Raw genomic sequence first — 13,730 nt, 5'->3', positions numbered from 1 at the left:
GGTGAGAAGTCAAGGACTAAGAGAGACTGGTCCTGAATCAAGAAGCTGGGACTGTCTCGACAGCACCCCCGTTAGACAGTCGCATGGGCAGGTGCTCTGGGAGTCTCCTGGAGAACCCTCCTTTGAGGTTCCCTGGGCTAAACTCTTCCTCAGACAGAGCAAGTATTCAGGGAAGGCCAGCTCTGCTGGTTCTGTGCTGTGAGCAAATTCTCTAAGCTCAGTAGGCCTCAGTTTCTTCATTCTGCAGTGGGGGTAATAGTGGTATCTGGGAGCACAGCTTTGAAGACTGAGCTAAATGATTTTAAGGTAAGCTTACTTATATAGCATAAAATGTATTTCAACTTTTTTTAGAAAGCCTGTTGTTAACAACCATGAAAAGGCTTTGGGAGACAATCAGCAAGCTTTAATTTTTTCTTCTCATGGCTTCAAACAAAATTTTAAAACTGTTTGAAATTAAACTCCAAAAATAGATATTTTATTTTCCAACAAGTTGTGTCTACAGAATTTCATTTGATTCAACAATGGTTGAGAAAAGAATTCTTTCAAAGGTTTTGCAACTCAGATTCTTTCTGAGCGCAGTTTGCTTGTTTACCTTCCATAGTCCTTTGATTATTGAAACAAGAGTATTCTTTATCCTCTTGAACATGTTTCACTGTCCCTGCCATCGTGGGTGTCTCCATTCTGTGGCATTGTCCCCTGGGGGTTGGAATTTCCCAGCGTGGAGCCCGCTGATACTGTGATGAAACATGAGTGTGGGGCTTCCATTGGGCCTGACTGGCTTTAGTCAGCAGGCACTTGTACACAGAGCAGTACCAATTCCAGCTCGCCCAAGCTGCTATGGTTGCTTTTCTTTTAAAAGTATTATCCTGGGCTTCCCAGGTGGCGCAGTGGTAAAGAATCCACCTGCCAAGCAGGAGACGCAAGAGATGCTGGTTTGATCCCTGGGTCGGGAAGATCTGTTGGAGAAGGAAATGGTCAACCCACTCTAGTATTGTTGCCTGGAAAATTCCATGGACAGAGGAGCCTGGTGGGGTACAGTCCACGGGGTTGCAAGGAGTCGGCCACAACTGAGCACACACAATTAAAGTGAACCTTTTAAAAAAATAATTAACCAATATGAATATTATTTGGAAGCTGTTTATCTAAAAAAGAAAAAGTATCATCATCTTTTTTTCTGTTCCTGTACCCAACCTAAATTTTCAGAAGTAAGAAGGGTGGTTGGTGGGGGTGGAGGATTGGCGAGGAGTAAAAGGTAGCTAAACCTGACTGTCCTGGGTTGAAGTAAATGACCGTGTGACCGGCCTGTAAAATTTGATCCTAGCTGCTGCCTTCTGCTTACTGTCTCTCAGTTGGAATTTGGTGGGGACCACTCTGAACAGCCTTTTTGAGTCCTCACCTTCAAGATACTCTAGATACTAAACAAGTGTCTCCCATTCCCAACAAGGATGCCTTTGACTGTTGTCCTTCACTGAGAGCCTTGGGCCTGAGATTGGCCACTTGGCTCCAAGCAAAGTCTCTAGCTCGGCGTTTTTCATTGAGCTGTCTGGAGAGCAAGACTCTCAGTTGTTAGAAGTCAGGCTGGGGAGGCCCCCTGCCAGAGGGTAGGCTCCCTTGAGTATGAAATATGGTAGCAGTACTATGGAAACCAAGTTTTGGGAAGGGCGCTTTTGCACAGAAGACGTATGTGAACTGTAAAGAAGCACTGGTTCCCTTCCTTGGATTCTCTTCATAAGGAAGATTATATATAGTTAGCTGCCTTTTCTCATCTGAATATTTCTCTCGGTTTTTGTTCTTGAAGGACTGCCACCAACTCCAGTCCAGTTGCTCTATCCAGTGTCCCGATTCAGCAATGTCAAATCCCTCCAGCACCTTTGCCGATTCCGAATCCGACAGCTCGTCCGGATTGATCACATCCCGGATCTCCCACTGCCTAAGTATGATGGGGTCTTTAGAGCCGGAGCAGGAATGGAGGGTTACTTACAGTGTCAGTGAGGCCTACAAGTGGAGTGTACAGGCAGAGCCTGGCAACTCACAGGCGTCGTCTCTTCACTTCTCCTGTCTTAGCACCTAACTTAGAAATGTCACAATACAGCCAAGAAGCAGGAAGGTGTGTGCGTGTGTCACTTTCCCTTCTGCAGACTCTGCAAAGAGTAGAGTGGAGATGGTAAGAGGGAGGGAGACAGAACTATAATAAGTGAGAAAGTGGGAATTTTCTCAAGTTGGCAGAGATTCCTTGGTGTTGTCTCAACCATATAGGGATTGAAAAGAAGGGAGGGTTGAATAAAGGTGATCTTTCTTTTTTAAGTTCTGTATAACACTTGTGTGTATCCCTCTTGTATTATTCGTAGGCCTCTGATCTCTTATATCCGAAAGTTCTACTACTATGATCCTCAGGAAGAGGTATACCTGTCTCTAAAGGAAGCGCAGCTCATTTCCAAACAGAAGCAAGAGGTGTTGGAACCCTCCACGTAGCGAGGGGCCCCCTGCTGGTCACCACCAAGGGTATGCATACTCCGCCTCACTGTCCAGCCTGGTCTCTTCCTGGGCGGTTATCCTGCACTGGGCCTTGCCCCCTTTCTCCCACCCCAGGCACATACCCCAATCCAGGCATCTGTCCAGAGAGTTGCCACATCTGATCACAGAGTCCCAGGGGGGCACATACTCCAACGGGGAGAAGAACAAATAGACAAGAGAGGCTTGAATATTTGCAAAGCAACATGCATGCTAATCACTGAATATATATAAAGAGGACATAGAAGTGCAGCTATTGCACAAATGACATGTAAAGCAGGAAACCAAAGGGGAAGAAAACTTCATCAAAGGGAACACAAAATGCCCTTAATTGCAATAGGCATGCACTTCAGTGAGAGTTCTACTGTCCCATGGCTTGGAATATGGGGATGAGGAAAAAACAAGCTTGCTCTTCTGTTTAAAATTCCATCTGGGCCACTGAAAAGTAAATTGGTGAAAAGAATAAATGAATTAACTAAGGAATTCATTTATATAAGAGTGTATCCCATTGCTATACTGAGTTTTATTTATTTGTTTTCCCATAAGATACCTTGGAATACTGGTTTGTACAGATATATTCTAATTAGTCTTGGGGATTCCCTGGTGGTCCAGTGGTTAGGACTCCGTGCTTCCAGTGCTGAGGGCTCTGGTTCGATCCCTGGTTGGGGAATTAAGATCCCCATATGCCTCGGGGCTCAGCCAAAAAAAAAAAAAAAGTCTTCTTAAATTACATTAATGTGAATATTGAAAGTAGAGGTAAGTAGGGAACAGAATTACCAGAAAGTGGTGATTTTGGTAGTAAGGGTTACATGCAAGATCTCACATTCTAGTGATCTACTGCTGGGGTCAAAGACTACCCTCACCCCTCTCAGTGGGGAGTGTCCTTTCTAAGCACTGAATTCTTCTAACCTCATCTGTTTCTAATCCCATCCCCCATACAAAACAAAGGAGAAAAACCCATAGGTGTGACAGCTTTAGAGTGGAAAGGGGGCTTTAACTCTTCCCACACTCTCAGCTCTCTTCATAATGGGAGAGAGTGACAACTGGTGTTTTTGTTCTGTGGGTGTTTTTGGGCCATGGCTCAGATGACCCCAGCTGTGTGTCTCCTCTTGGCTCTGGATGTCTCTGATCCTGTGCTCATGAGGGGAGAGCATGTGAGTCAGGACTAGCCAGGGGAGGAGGAATGAAGAGAGATCAAGAAATGGTAACTCCGGGAGGCAGTTGAGTTTTAACTTAAAGCATCCTGGGCTGGGCGTGCAGTTTCTTTGTCAAATCTTCAGTTATAGGCATACCTGGGAGATGTATCACAGGTTCTGTTCCAGACCACTGGAAAAAAGCAACTATCGCAATAAAGCAAGTCACATGATTTTTTTGGTTTCCCAATGCGTATAAAGAGTTTTATCTATATTGTGGTCTGTTAAGTGCGCACTAGCATTATGTCTAAAAAATCTACATACCTTAATTTAAAAATATTTTATTGCTAAAAAATGCTAACAATCATCTGACAACGTGGAGTTGCCACAAACCTTCAACTTGTAAAAACGCAGTGAAACAAGTTAAATGAGGTATGCCTGTACTGACAAGTTGTGTGCACTCAGAAGTGTCTCCTAAAACATTTAAGTGCCCTGTTGTCTAGGAGGGTTTCTCTGATGGCTTTGCAGTGATTAGGGTAGGGAACTAGGGGGACCCATCTACTCATCTGCACTGTTGAGGAATAATTGGGACCCTTCAGTTAGAGCACTGCTTCTGTGGGTGCTGTGCCTTAGGAGGAGCCTACATGAGCACATGTACATTCAGAGAAAGGTTCAGGATGGTGAGGGCTGTCCACACTTCATAATGCAGGGAATAAATGACTATCATGGACCAGAGAAGTTTTAGGGTGAGAGGGGCTTGGAGGCCAAAAGAAGTGTTTGATAGATTTTCCTAAGAGTGATCAAACTTATTCTGTGTGGTTCCAGGGGGCAGGGCAGGAACACAGAGTAAGTTATAAATAGAGTTCAGTCTCCAGCTTTATATCTACTTTATTTTGTTTTTGTTCGCACTGCGCAGCATGCGGAACTTTCCTGACCAGGGATTGAACCTGTGCCCCAAGCAGCAGAAGCTCGGACTCTTAACCACTGGACTGTCAGGGAAGTCCTCAGTTTATCTTAAGAACCTTTTGAACAGATCCAAATATGGAATGGTTGTCCACAGGAGTTAGTGAGTTCCCCATTTGTAGATTCAGCAGACCTCTGTATATTAAGTAGCCAGTATGAATTGGGAAGAGAGTGCTGAACAAGATAGTCAAAGGCCCTGTTCTCACAGAGCTGCAGTTCTTTAGGGAGAGATAGACAGCAACAACTGAGGAAGTGAATAGGCTAGTTTCAGTTGACTGTACATGTTGTGAGAGAAATTAAATTGGGTGAAGTTCAGTGGTTAGTGGTAACGTCATTCATACTCAAGTTTGAATGATCAGGGAAGGCTCTTGTGAGGAGGTGACATTTCAGCTAAGATTTGAATATCAGGGAGTTAACTGTAAGAGGACCTGGGAGCAGACATTCTAGGCAAGAGATCCTCTAAGTACAAAGGCCCTGCTATGATCAGGCATAGGCTGGGGCTGGCCATTGGTCATGAGTGTGGAGGGGCAGTCAGGTATTAGTAGAGGATTGCACCGAACTCCCGGGGTCTCTTTTTTGCTGTGACACTGGGATTGTTGCTTGTAGCAGAGAATAAGTGCCCTGCTGTGCTTGCTCTGAGGACCCCTTGAAAAAAAGGGAAGTTCTCTTGGGAACACTTCCCAAAGGAAAGGCCTTTTAAGGTATGAAATTTGGCCATTATGATTTCTCGTTGGTTAGACTTGTTTTAATTTCAGAGTTCTTAGTGGCCATTTGTTTTGTGCATGCTGTTTCCTGGAGAATTTCTTGCCATGGTGCTTGGAGTTATGGGACAGAGTGACAGCTGGCACAGTGCCCTTCTTGAATCGGAAGGTTGATGCCGCACTGGCCTTTGTGATGATATGTCAGCCCTCTTCACTGGCCAGAAGCCGCAGGCTTGCAGCTGTTTCTGGCCTGACTCACCAGGGATTCCTCCATGGACTCAGTTCCTTTTTTGGTCCCTAGAGCAGGTGGGCCTTAGGGGAGAAGCAGAGGGGAAAAGTGAATGGAAAATGAAGGGGAAAGGGAAAAAGAGAAGGGAAGCGGTGTGAGGGGCATCTTTATTTGTCATTTTAGGACCTTTTTTGGCAACCAGGTTGTAGGCTGCTCAGGTCTCCATGACAAAGGCCACCACTGCATCCCCAGCCACCTGAAGTGTTTGTGGAAGCACTGGGCTTTCCAGGCTCCATTCTCCCTTTGAGCTGTACTTCTCTACCTCCAGAGGCTGTCCTTTGACTCCGTTTTGTTTCCACTGTATTGAGCCACTCTAATTTTCCCCTTTTTTAACCTAGGCATTTGGTTGCCAAGCTCCAGTTTCAAAGAACCAAATGAAGCTACCATGAAAAGGAGAGTGAGGAAAACAGGAGGGAGTAGGAAGGATTGGGATCCTCTGTGCAAGAGACTGGTTCCCCTCACCACCCTGGGGCTTGGACGAAGCACACCAGCGGACTCTGAGCAGGGCTCCACCATGTCACATCCAGCCCTGTGCTCCTGGAGCTGGATGAACTCCCTGGAAAACGGGAAGAAGTCTCAACACTGTTCCTTTTTCAGAAGTTTTGTTTTGTATATTTGCATTTCTTGATACAGAAGACTCACCCTAAAGGCAACTGGGGTTTGTGCCCATTGGATTGGAAGTGGTGCTGAGGGTGAGCAGGTCTGGGGAAGGGAAGGAGAGGAGAGCGGGTTGCCAGTGATGGTCATTCAGCTGGTGCCAAAGGCAGAATTCCAGTCTTCACATTGACCTTGGAGAAGGGGAAAGGAGGAGTCAGAGTGTAGATCAAGTTGGGAGTTTCTGATTGAGGAGAACCTGCTTCTCTGTAAGCATGGGTAGCTTTAGCAGGAGCAGGAAAGAAAGGGTGGATAGTCTCAAATAGAAGATGCTGGGCAAAACCTGGCACATGGCCCTACTGGGGAAGTAGTGACTCCTCACATACCTTCCTTCTAAGGTTTAGGAACCTAATTTCAGAATCACCTCTCATGAAGCCGTGTTCGTTCTGTTTTACTGAATTGTATGACTTTACGTTAGCCCTGTTCCTCTCCCCTCAACCCCTTGCCTTGAGATAACTTCATTTCACTCTGGTCATGGTAACATCATTCCTATTGCTTCTGCCAGCTGTCAAGGCAGTAGTATTTTCATCACCTGAGCAGTTCAGAGCTGCAGTCTCGGGCTGCTGCCGTTAATGGAGCGTGCTTCCAGATTCTTAATGGCAAATGGTACCCGTGACTTAGGAGTCAGTGTTCCTTACCTCCATATGTCTGTCAAGTAGTAAGAGGGAATGTGGAGGAAGGTGAGAAAGGAAACTATTGTGCTCTTCCTAGAGAAAGCCCCCTCATGGCTCAGCTTTAATGGGATGTTTGAGATCAGTGAGGAAGGAGGAGAGCATTACAGCTCATCTTCTTAGGTTGGTCTGAAACAGGAGGTAGCAAAGGCTTCTTTATTTTCCTGAGTTCTTCCTAGCAACTCAGACATTTTCCTGAGTTAGATCTTGTTTGCCCTCCTTTTGCTGGGAAGTCTGTCAGATGCTGGGTTGAGGGTTGCCTCTTTTCCAGATGGAAGTAGAGGAAGAGGGAGAAAAATTCCAGTGCTTTTCTGAACTGGGCCATTGTCAAATCGTGAAGCATTATGAGTTTGCTTTTCTGTAGAGTTACTCTGGGGAGAGGTTTGTTATTAAGATGTGAAAATTGAGCTGTTTGATCTTTATTACTCATTTGCAGTAAGTGTTCCAGTAGACTGCCTCTTTTGGTTCCCCTGTGTTTATATCTGCCTCATCTAGTGAGATAAATACTGTCAGGTTTGTGGTTTCCTGATGGTTTAGGGTGAGGCCCCAGTGTTTTGGTAATTTATAGAACTGCCTCACCTGGAAACATTGACCTTCTGCCTTACGTCCTGCATGGAATGACCGTTCTTCCTCCTTTTAGCTGAATAGGGTGGAAACTTGCATTGTTACCTAGCTGTCAAGAGGTAACCCACAAAATGAGCTTTGTAGCATAAACACTGGAGAAGGCAATGGCACCCCACTCCAATACTCTTGCCTGGAAAATCCCATGAACAGAGGAGCCTGGCGGGCTGCAGTCCATGGGGTCACTGAGTCGGACACGACTGAGCGACTCCACCTTCACTTTTCACTTTCATGCCCTGGAGAAGGAAATGGCAACCCACTCCAGTACTCTTGCCTGGAGAATCCCAGGGACAGGGGAACCTGGTGGGCTGCCGTCTATGAGGTCGCACAGAGTCGGACACGACTGACGCGACTTAGCAGCAGCAGCAGCAGCAGCATAAACACAGCCCACCTCTGCTTTGTTGTGTGGTACCTCTTCTCTCTTTGGCTGTCGTGGTAGTATTACCAACCAGTTAAGATAGTGACCCCAGGAATTGGCTTAACCAATGGATCTTACCTCTTGAAGGTGCAAATTAACTTGCCATCTTGCAGAAAGTGCCACCCACCAAAAGCCTACTGACTGGAATCTACTGAGATCCTCAATTGGCTGTTTTGCAGCTACCTGAAATCTTTTTTTTTTTTAATTACGTTTTAGTGTGCACTTGCCTGGCTCTAGGCTAGCTACTGTGGAAAACACAAGAGGTGGAAGACATATCATCGGACCTAAGGGAGCTTTTAGGTGACGGCCACATTTGGAGAATGACTTAGCACGGCAGAGGAGAATCAAGGGCTGGCTCTAAAGAAGTTCAGAGTGGGTAAGATCATAGTAGACCAGATGGTCTAGGAAAGCTCTGGGGCTTTGAGACTGGTTTTTAGGTAAGGGGAGGACACTGAGAAATGCAGAACAAGAGCACAGAAGCAGATATGTGCGTGGTGTGTACTGAACAGTGCACAGCCCCAAGTTAGAGCAGTGGCATCAAAGAATCCTTTTTCTGTGCTGTGGTCTAGACCAAAACTTCCTAGTCATCAGGTAGATGTGAATGCTGAGGGATTATGATGGCAAGGTGGAGCCCGGAGCCAGAAGTCAGCCAGGGGCCCCCCCTGCCCGTGGCTGGGGCCTCACTGCTCTCACCATAGCCAGAGGGAGGGAGGCAGAGCCCTGGACCTCTTGTGGTGCCAGCAGTTTCCACTGGAGAATCTGTACTCTCAGGTACAAAACCAAACCAGCTGAGCAGGCGTGACCCACCCTCAACCACCATCCTTTCTCCTCCCGGGAAAGGTGGTGGTGACTGTGTCTATGATCTGTCTGTGCATGAGGCACGGCCCAGGCTATACCCTACTTCTTCCTCAGTAGAGTGGCTACAGAACAGAATTGTGCCAGAGGAGACAGGCTCCATCCAGAGGTGAGGAGGAAAGGCCCCAACCCGGTCAGAGTCCACAGGGAGAGGGAGCAGGAGCAGCTGGCTATTGTCAGCACCTCCCCTTCACCTGCTGGCTGTACCCCCGTCCCTCTACCAGTTCTGCGTAGTGCTAATTGAAAAGCAGTCTGCAGAAGGAACTCATTCCTTTTTGGTTGTTGTTGTAGTTTCAAGTCACAGACTGGAAAAGGTTCTCACTTCTAGGGACCCGTCATTGGTTGTGGCTAAGTGATGTCAGTACCTCAGATCTGCCTGTTTAACCTTTGCTTGTTTATGACTGATCTGCTGTAACCTTCCTCAGGACAAGTGTGAACCACTGTGATCTAGTGACAGTTACTGCTACAACTTGCTATTACTTGAAATGCGTGTGCTGTGGTCACACAGGAGTGAGGAGGTGTGGGGTCTTTGGTGTGGGACTAGATAAATAGGTGACGACACTAGGTCTTAGGGACAGCTGGCGATGACCTTGGCCTGGTTGCCTGCCTGTGCCTAGATACAGTGAGTGTGACTCCCTGGAAAGCCAGCCCTGGGTGGCAGCTCCCAGCCTCGTGAGGGCAGAGGCGTGGTGGGGAGCCCGTCATCATAGTTTGTTCTCCTGCTTTCCTGCTTGTCCCTAGGGCTGATTCCACAAGCCCCTTATTAAGGTTGGCAGTGACGTGGGGATGGCCACAGAACCCCTACGCTTCCAGCAAGAACTGGTAAGAGGCAGGGTGGTTAGTGTTCCTAGATCCAGGGGTGAGAGACTACAGCAAAGCTGGGTGCCAGCCTTGAAGCCCTCACCCCAGGACCCAGAAGAACATGGCCTGCTTGAAACCCTTGACCCTGGTAGGAAATGGCGGTTGGAGGAACTTGTCCCCTAGGTTAGATTCCCCGCTGCCCTACCACCTCTCCCTAGGATTTGAGCCGTGAAGTTAGAGGCCTCAGCACTGGGATGTACAGCTCTGTGGCTGCTGGAAGGAGGTCTGAAAGTCTGTGTGCGTGTGTGTGTGTGTGTCTGTCTTTGCAGAAGTCTTGCCACTAATGGGGGTGTGGAGAGCATCTCCACTGAGGGGAGACCTGCTGTTTGTTATCCACTTCTAAGAGAATGACATGCCCCTGTCCCTAAGGGAGGAGCTTTTGAGTTAGACATTTTCCCTATGGGAATCCTCTTGGTTTGGTTTGTGGGAAAGGGGGAAGTGGAGAAGTGATTTTTAGCTCTAATTGTCGACACAGCTGTTCTTACACGGAATTTGTGCTATTGCATACATGGAGCCATCTTTCTTTTCACTGCAGCAGTGTTTATCACTAGTTCAAAATGATTTATTTGCTCCTGGGGAGTAAAACCTTTTTTATTAAAAAAGAAAAAGAAAAAAAAAAGCATGCCCCCGTCCCCCCATGATAGCTGTAGGATTATTGGGCCACGCAGCTCAAGAAGGCAAAGTCAAGTCTGGCAGTCCCCGCGATCTATCCTGTTTTGACTTTGAAGTCTTCATGCTCAGCACAAAATGGCAGGAGGCCTTGAGAAGATAAGAGTGAAGCCTTGGGAGGTGAGGTGAGAGTTGGAGCATAGAGACAGAGGCACTGGGGACTCAGATGCTGCAGTTAGAAAAATAGAGTAAGGAACTGTATTTAAATTATCGATTCTCTAATCTGCCAGGGAAAGACCTTTCTTTACATGCAGATTCCATATTGTCTTTGTCCTTTTCATGCTTCTTAACCTTCCTGGTAGGTGCCCCTGAATTCTTCCTGTTTCCTATCTCTGCCCCTTCTCCCATTCCTTCCCACTCTTGTCCCCCTCCCAGGAAGCCAGTCCTGCATGCTGGGTCTGTGACATGCCTCCACACCCATTTCATCTTCTTAAGAGGGTACCTGGAATTGCTTCCTCTCCCCTCCTACCCCCTCTTTCAAAATGCTGAGAGGGACAGGCAAACAGCAACCAGTCAGGGCAGTGGAAGACCTGAATGTCTGCTCGCAGCTGGACTGCGATCCTAGTTGCTCCTGGAGATGGAGTGTAATTGAACTTAGGATACTTCTGATCAGAACCCAGGAGATCACAAACCACACAGCCCCGCACCGAGCTGCATCCTAAGCCCCCTACTCAGCTCAAGTGGAGCGGGAAGGCTGGTCTGACTGCTCCATCCCTGGTGCTCCCTTGAACAGGGACCTGCCCCTCACTGTTAGGCCCAGAACCTTTTCCAAGGGACAAGCATAATCCAGGCACCGCTCTGTGGGCAGGCCTGTTGGAATGTCCAAACTGGTGCTGCCCATGGCACAGCCACTGCTGTACATTTTTTGGTTGTTTTTAAGGAACTCAATGAAGAGGGGTGTCAATCTGGGCTCAGGGTGGTTGCCAGTTCTTCACCAGAAGGGGAGCCACATCCCCCTGTAACCACTTCCGTCCTCTTCTGCCACCCCACCTTCCTCCAAGCCAAAGCGTGGCCTGGCTTTTGTCTTCCCATTTAGTTTTTCTCCTTTCCTCAACCTTTTTGTGCTTAATTTATTAAAATATTTGCTGTATAATTTATTTTCATAAACTATAAAAAATTACTAAATGGTTAAAGTAGACTTGCAGGCCAATCTTAAATGGGGTGGGAGGGTCTGAGGGTGGGGTGGGGAAAGGGAAAGATGTTTTGATAAAAACAAAACAAATGCACTTTGGATGTGTTTTGGTATTTTTCTGGGGATAGATGGGGGGTGTTGGGATGTCCCTGTAGATTAGTTCCAGAATGGGGTGTCTGTATATACTGTATTAATAGGCATGTTTGACTCTTGTAAAGGGACATTAGTAGCTGCTGCAGGTCCTGTTTGGAAAATCCATGTACAATTCCCAGTTTTTTGTAAAGTGTCAGTGCGGGAGACATTTGACTCTTGTGTTTGTATCTCCTTTTTATGATTGCTGTACTGACCCATGTCTTTTTGCGGAAGGGGTGAAAAGAGATTTGAAATAAAAATGTTTAGAAATTATTTCATGTTATTTGGGTGGTTGTTTCTCAGTCCCTCTCTCATCTCATGACTCCTCACACCATAATGACCTACTTAGGGTCAGATGGCCCACCCTGGCACTTGGGGAATCCCTGTGATGTCAGCTAAACAGATCACATCCAGAATTGGTCTTGTCAGAATTAGAGAGATTGGAAAATTCTTGAGGCTGATGGCCGTTGCTCATAGCTGCTTTCTCCTTCCCTAGTAAGTGCAGAATTCCAGAGAGCTTTCTGGGCCTTTCTGCTCTATTTTGGGAGAGTTCATACTGCATACCATAATGGTCATTCTTAGTTTATATCTAGACTGGCAGTCAAGGTTTTTCATGAGTTTAACCTGTGTCCCTCTTGTCTTTCTAGCCCACTCCCTCTTGAGCGGTCCTCTTTGGAGAGGAAAGGACCAGAAATATTTCTCTGATTGTGGTTACTTGGAGCCACTCAAATCTTCCCTCTTAACTTTCTTACCCCGTCCGTCTCCAAGTTCCCCACTTAGAAGTCTGGCTCACTAACCTTGGCACATTTTGGAGAGTTTTCTGCAGTTTCTCTGCATCCTCAGAGTGGAAAGCACACTCAAGTGAGCTGAAACCCTGGTTCTCAGCCGTGGCATTGTCTTAGGGTTGATTAGAGTGCCCCAGGAGGGAATCTCAGGATCCCCGCTGGCCCCACTCAGCTCACTCCCAAGTCACAGGTCCATATTAGGGTGAAACAGTGTCTTAGCAATTTTGATAGCTATTCTGTGAAGGCATGAACTCCTGATGAAAGTTCTCGTCCCTTTTGGAAGAAAAAATGCTCCAAACTATGAAGTAAGAGGAACGTTACAAAGGAAAATGCTTAACTTGGAATCAGTAATTCCAGTGCTCTAATGTCCCCCATTTGGATACAGTTTGTCAATCATAAAGATCTTTGCCAATACCAACCATCAAGAGTAAGAGTGTTAGTGGGTATTTCTTGAAAGTGAAGACATAGGTTTTCATCCTTTCAAATCAACATTGTTCATATTAGTGACGATGTGTGAGGTTTGTTGGGAAAGAGGTACTAGTCCCCTCTGGCTTGAGTGATAAAGCCATAGAAGAAAAGGCATTCTTTTGGAAAGAGGGAGCCCCAGATAAAATAGTCCCTTCCCTCCCTCCTCACCCCAAAAACCACCTCCTTCAATTCCTGTTTCCTGTCTACTTTCAGCTTCCACTTTTCATTCCATCTCACTTCAGTTGTGTCTCACCATGCCTGTTGCTAATGTACTTGAATTCAGTTATAAGCACATGACAGTAACTGTGCAGGATATTTCCTCCTCCATTTCATCTGTGTCCCCCGATTGAGGGTGAGATGGGAAAAGTGAATTTTCTGTTTTGGTTCCTCTCCAGTCTCTTAGAGTGCAAGCATCTTGTGCCATATGGATTCTGAAGACCAACCGTTTTCCTCTGGTGCTCAGCCAAAGGCATCCGAGTTGACTCCAGCTCTGAAGAAGTACTAAGAACTGAGTTATCATTAATCTCTAATGGAGCCCCTTCCCCAGAGGTTCTCAAGAGGAATTTTGACTGCAATTTTACTTTGTTCACAATCCCCATTTAAGCTACAACCTGTCATGCATCCCTCCTCCGTTGCCATGCCCTAGTTTAGGCACTTCCCCTTTTTCACCTGGACAATTTCAGCAGCTTCCCAGCTGGTCTTCCTGCTTCCTGTTTCCCCTCTTGTCTGGGGGGAAGGACTGGGTCCTTCCAGAATAAAGATGTGCTCAAGTCACTTCCCTAAATCACTGATGACTTTTAAACTAGATACGAAAACCTTAACTCCTCAACCTAATGTTCAAGGCCATTTCTCCTGCTCCCGCCACAC

General features: G+C 46.7%; 1 protein-coding gene and 1 long non-coding RNA gene across 10 annotated transcripts in view; both read left to right on the top strand.

Annotated features, from left to right (window-relative positions):
* SOCS7 (suppressor of cytokine signaling 7) overlaps positions 1–6,196 on the top strand; it is a 28,555-nt gene extending 22,359 nt beyond the window's left edge. For 3 of the 9 annotated variants that reach the window (XR_014080137.1, XR_014080135.1, XR_014080134.1), the window contains 4 exons: positions 1,799–1,934; positions 2,349–2,502; positions 4,561–4,644; positions 5,936–6,196. Coding sequence is in view for 3 of the 9 variants with exons in the window: in XM_081582326.1 (XP_081438452.1) it covers positions 1,799–1,934; positions 2,349–2,472 (260 nt within the window). In the remaining 6 variants the exon portion in view is untranslated. Of the gene's footprint in view, positions 1–1,752; positions 1,935–2,348; positions 2,503–4,560; positions 4,645–5,362; positions 5,615–5,935 lie in introns of those variants that run through there. The other 6 variants (XM_081582326.1, XM_081582325.1, XM_081582324.1 and 3 more) reach the window with 3 other exon arrangements.
* Positions 6,197–7,781: 1,585 nt separating this feature from the next.
* On the top strand, positions 7,782–10,296 carry LOC145542779 (uncharacterized). The gene is made up of 2 exons (XR_014080140.1): positions 7,782–8,337; positions 9,558–10,296. It is a non-coding gene; the product is annotated as an uncharacterized LOC145542779 (long non-coding RNA).
* The last annotated feature ends 3,434 nt before the right edge of the window (positions 10,297–13,730 follow it).

Source organism: Giraffa tippelskirchi, chromosome 3, assembly GCF_054371585.1.
Source record: "Giraffa tippelskirchi isolate mGirTip1 chromosome 3, T2T-mGirTip1v1.2.pri, whole genome shotgun sequence".
In the NCBI taxonomy this organism is placed as follows: domain Eukaryota; kingdom Metazoa; phylum Chordata; class Mammalia; order Artiodactyla; family Giraffidae; genus Giraffa; species Giraffa tippelskirchi.
The sequence above is the reverse complement of the archived record's forward strand: the minus strand, read 5'-3'. Positions and strand labels throughout refer to the sequence as shown.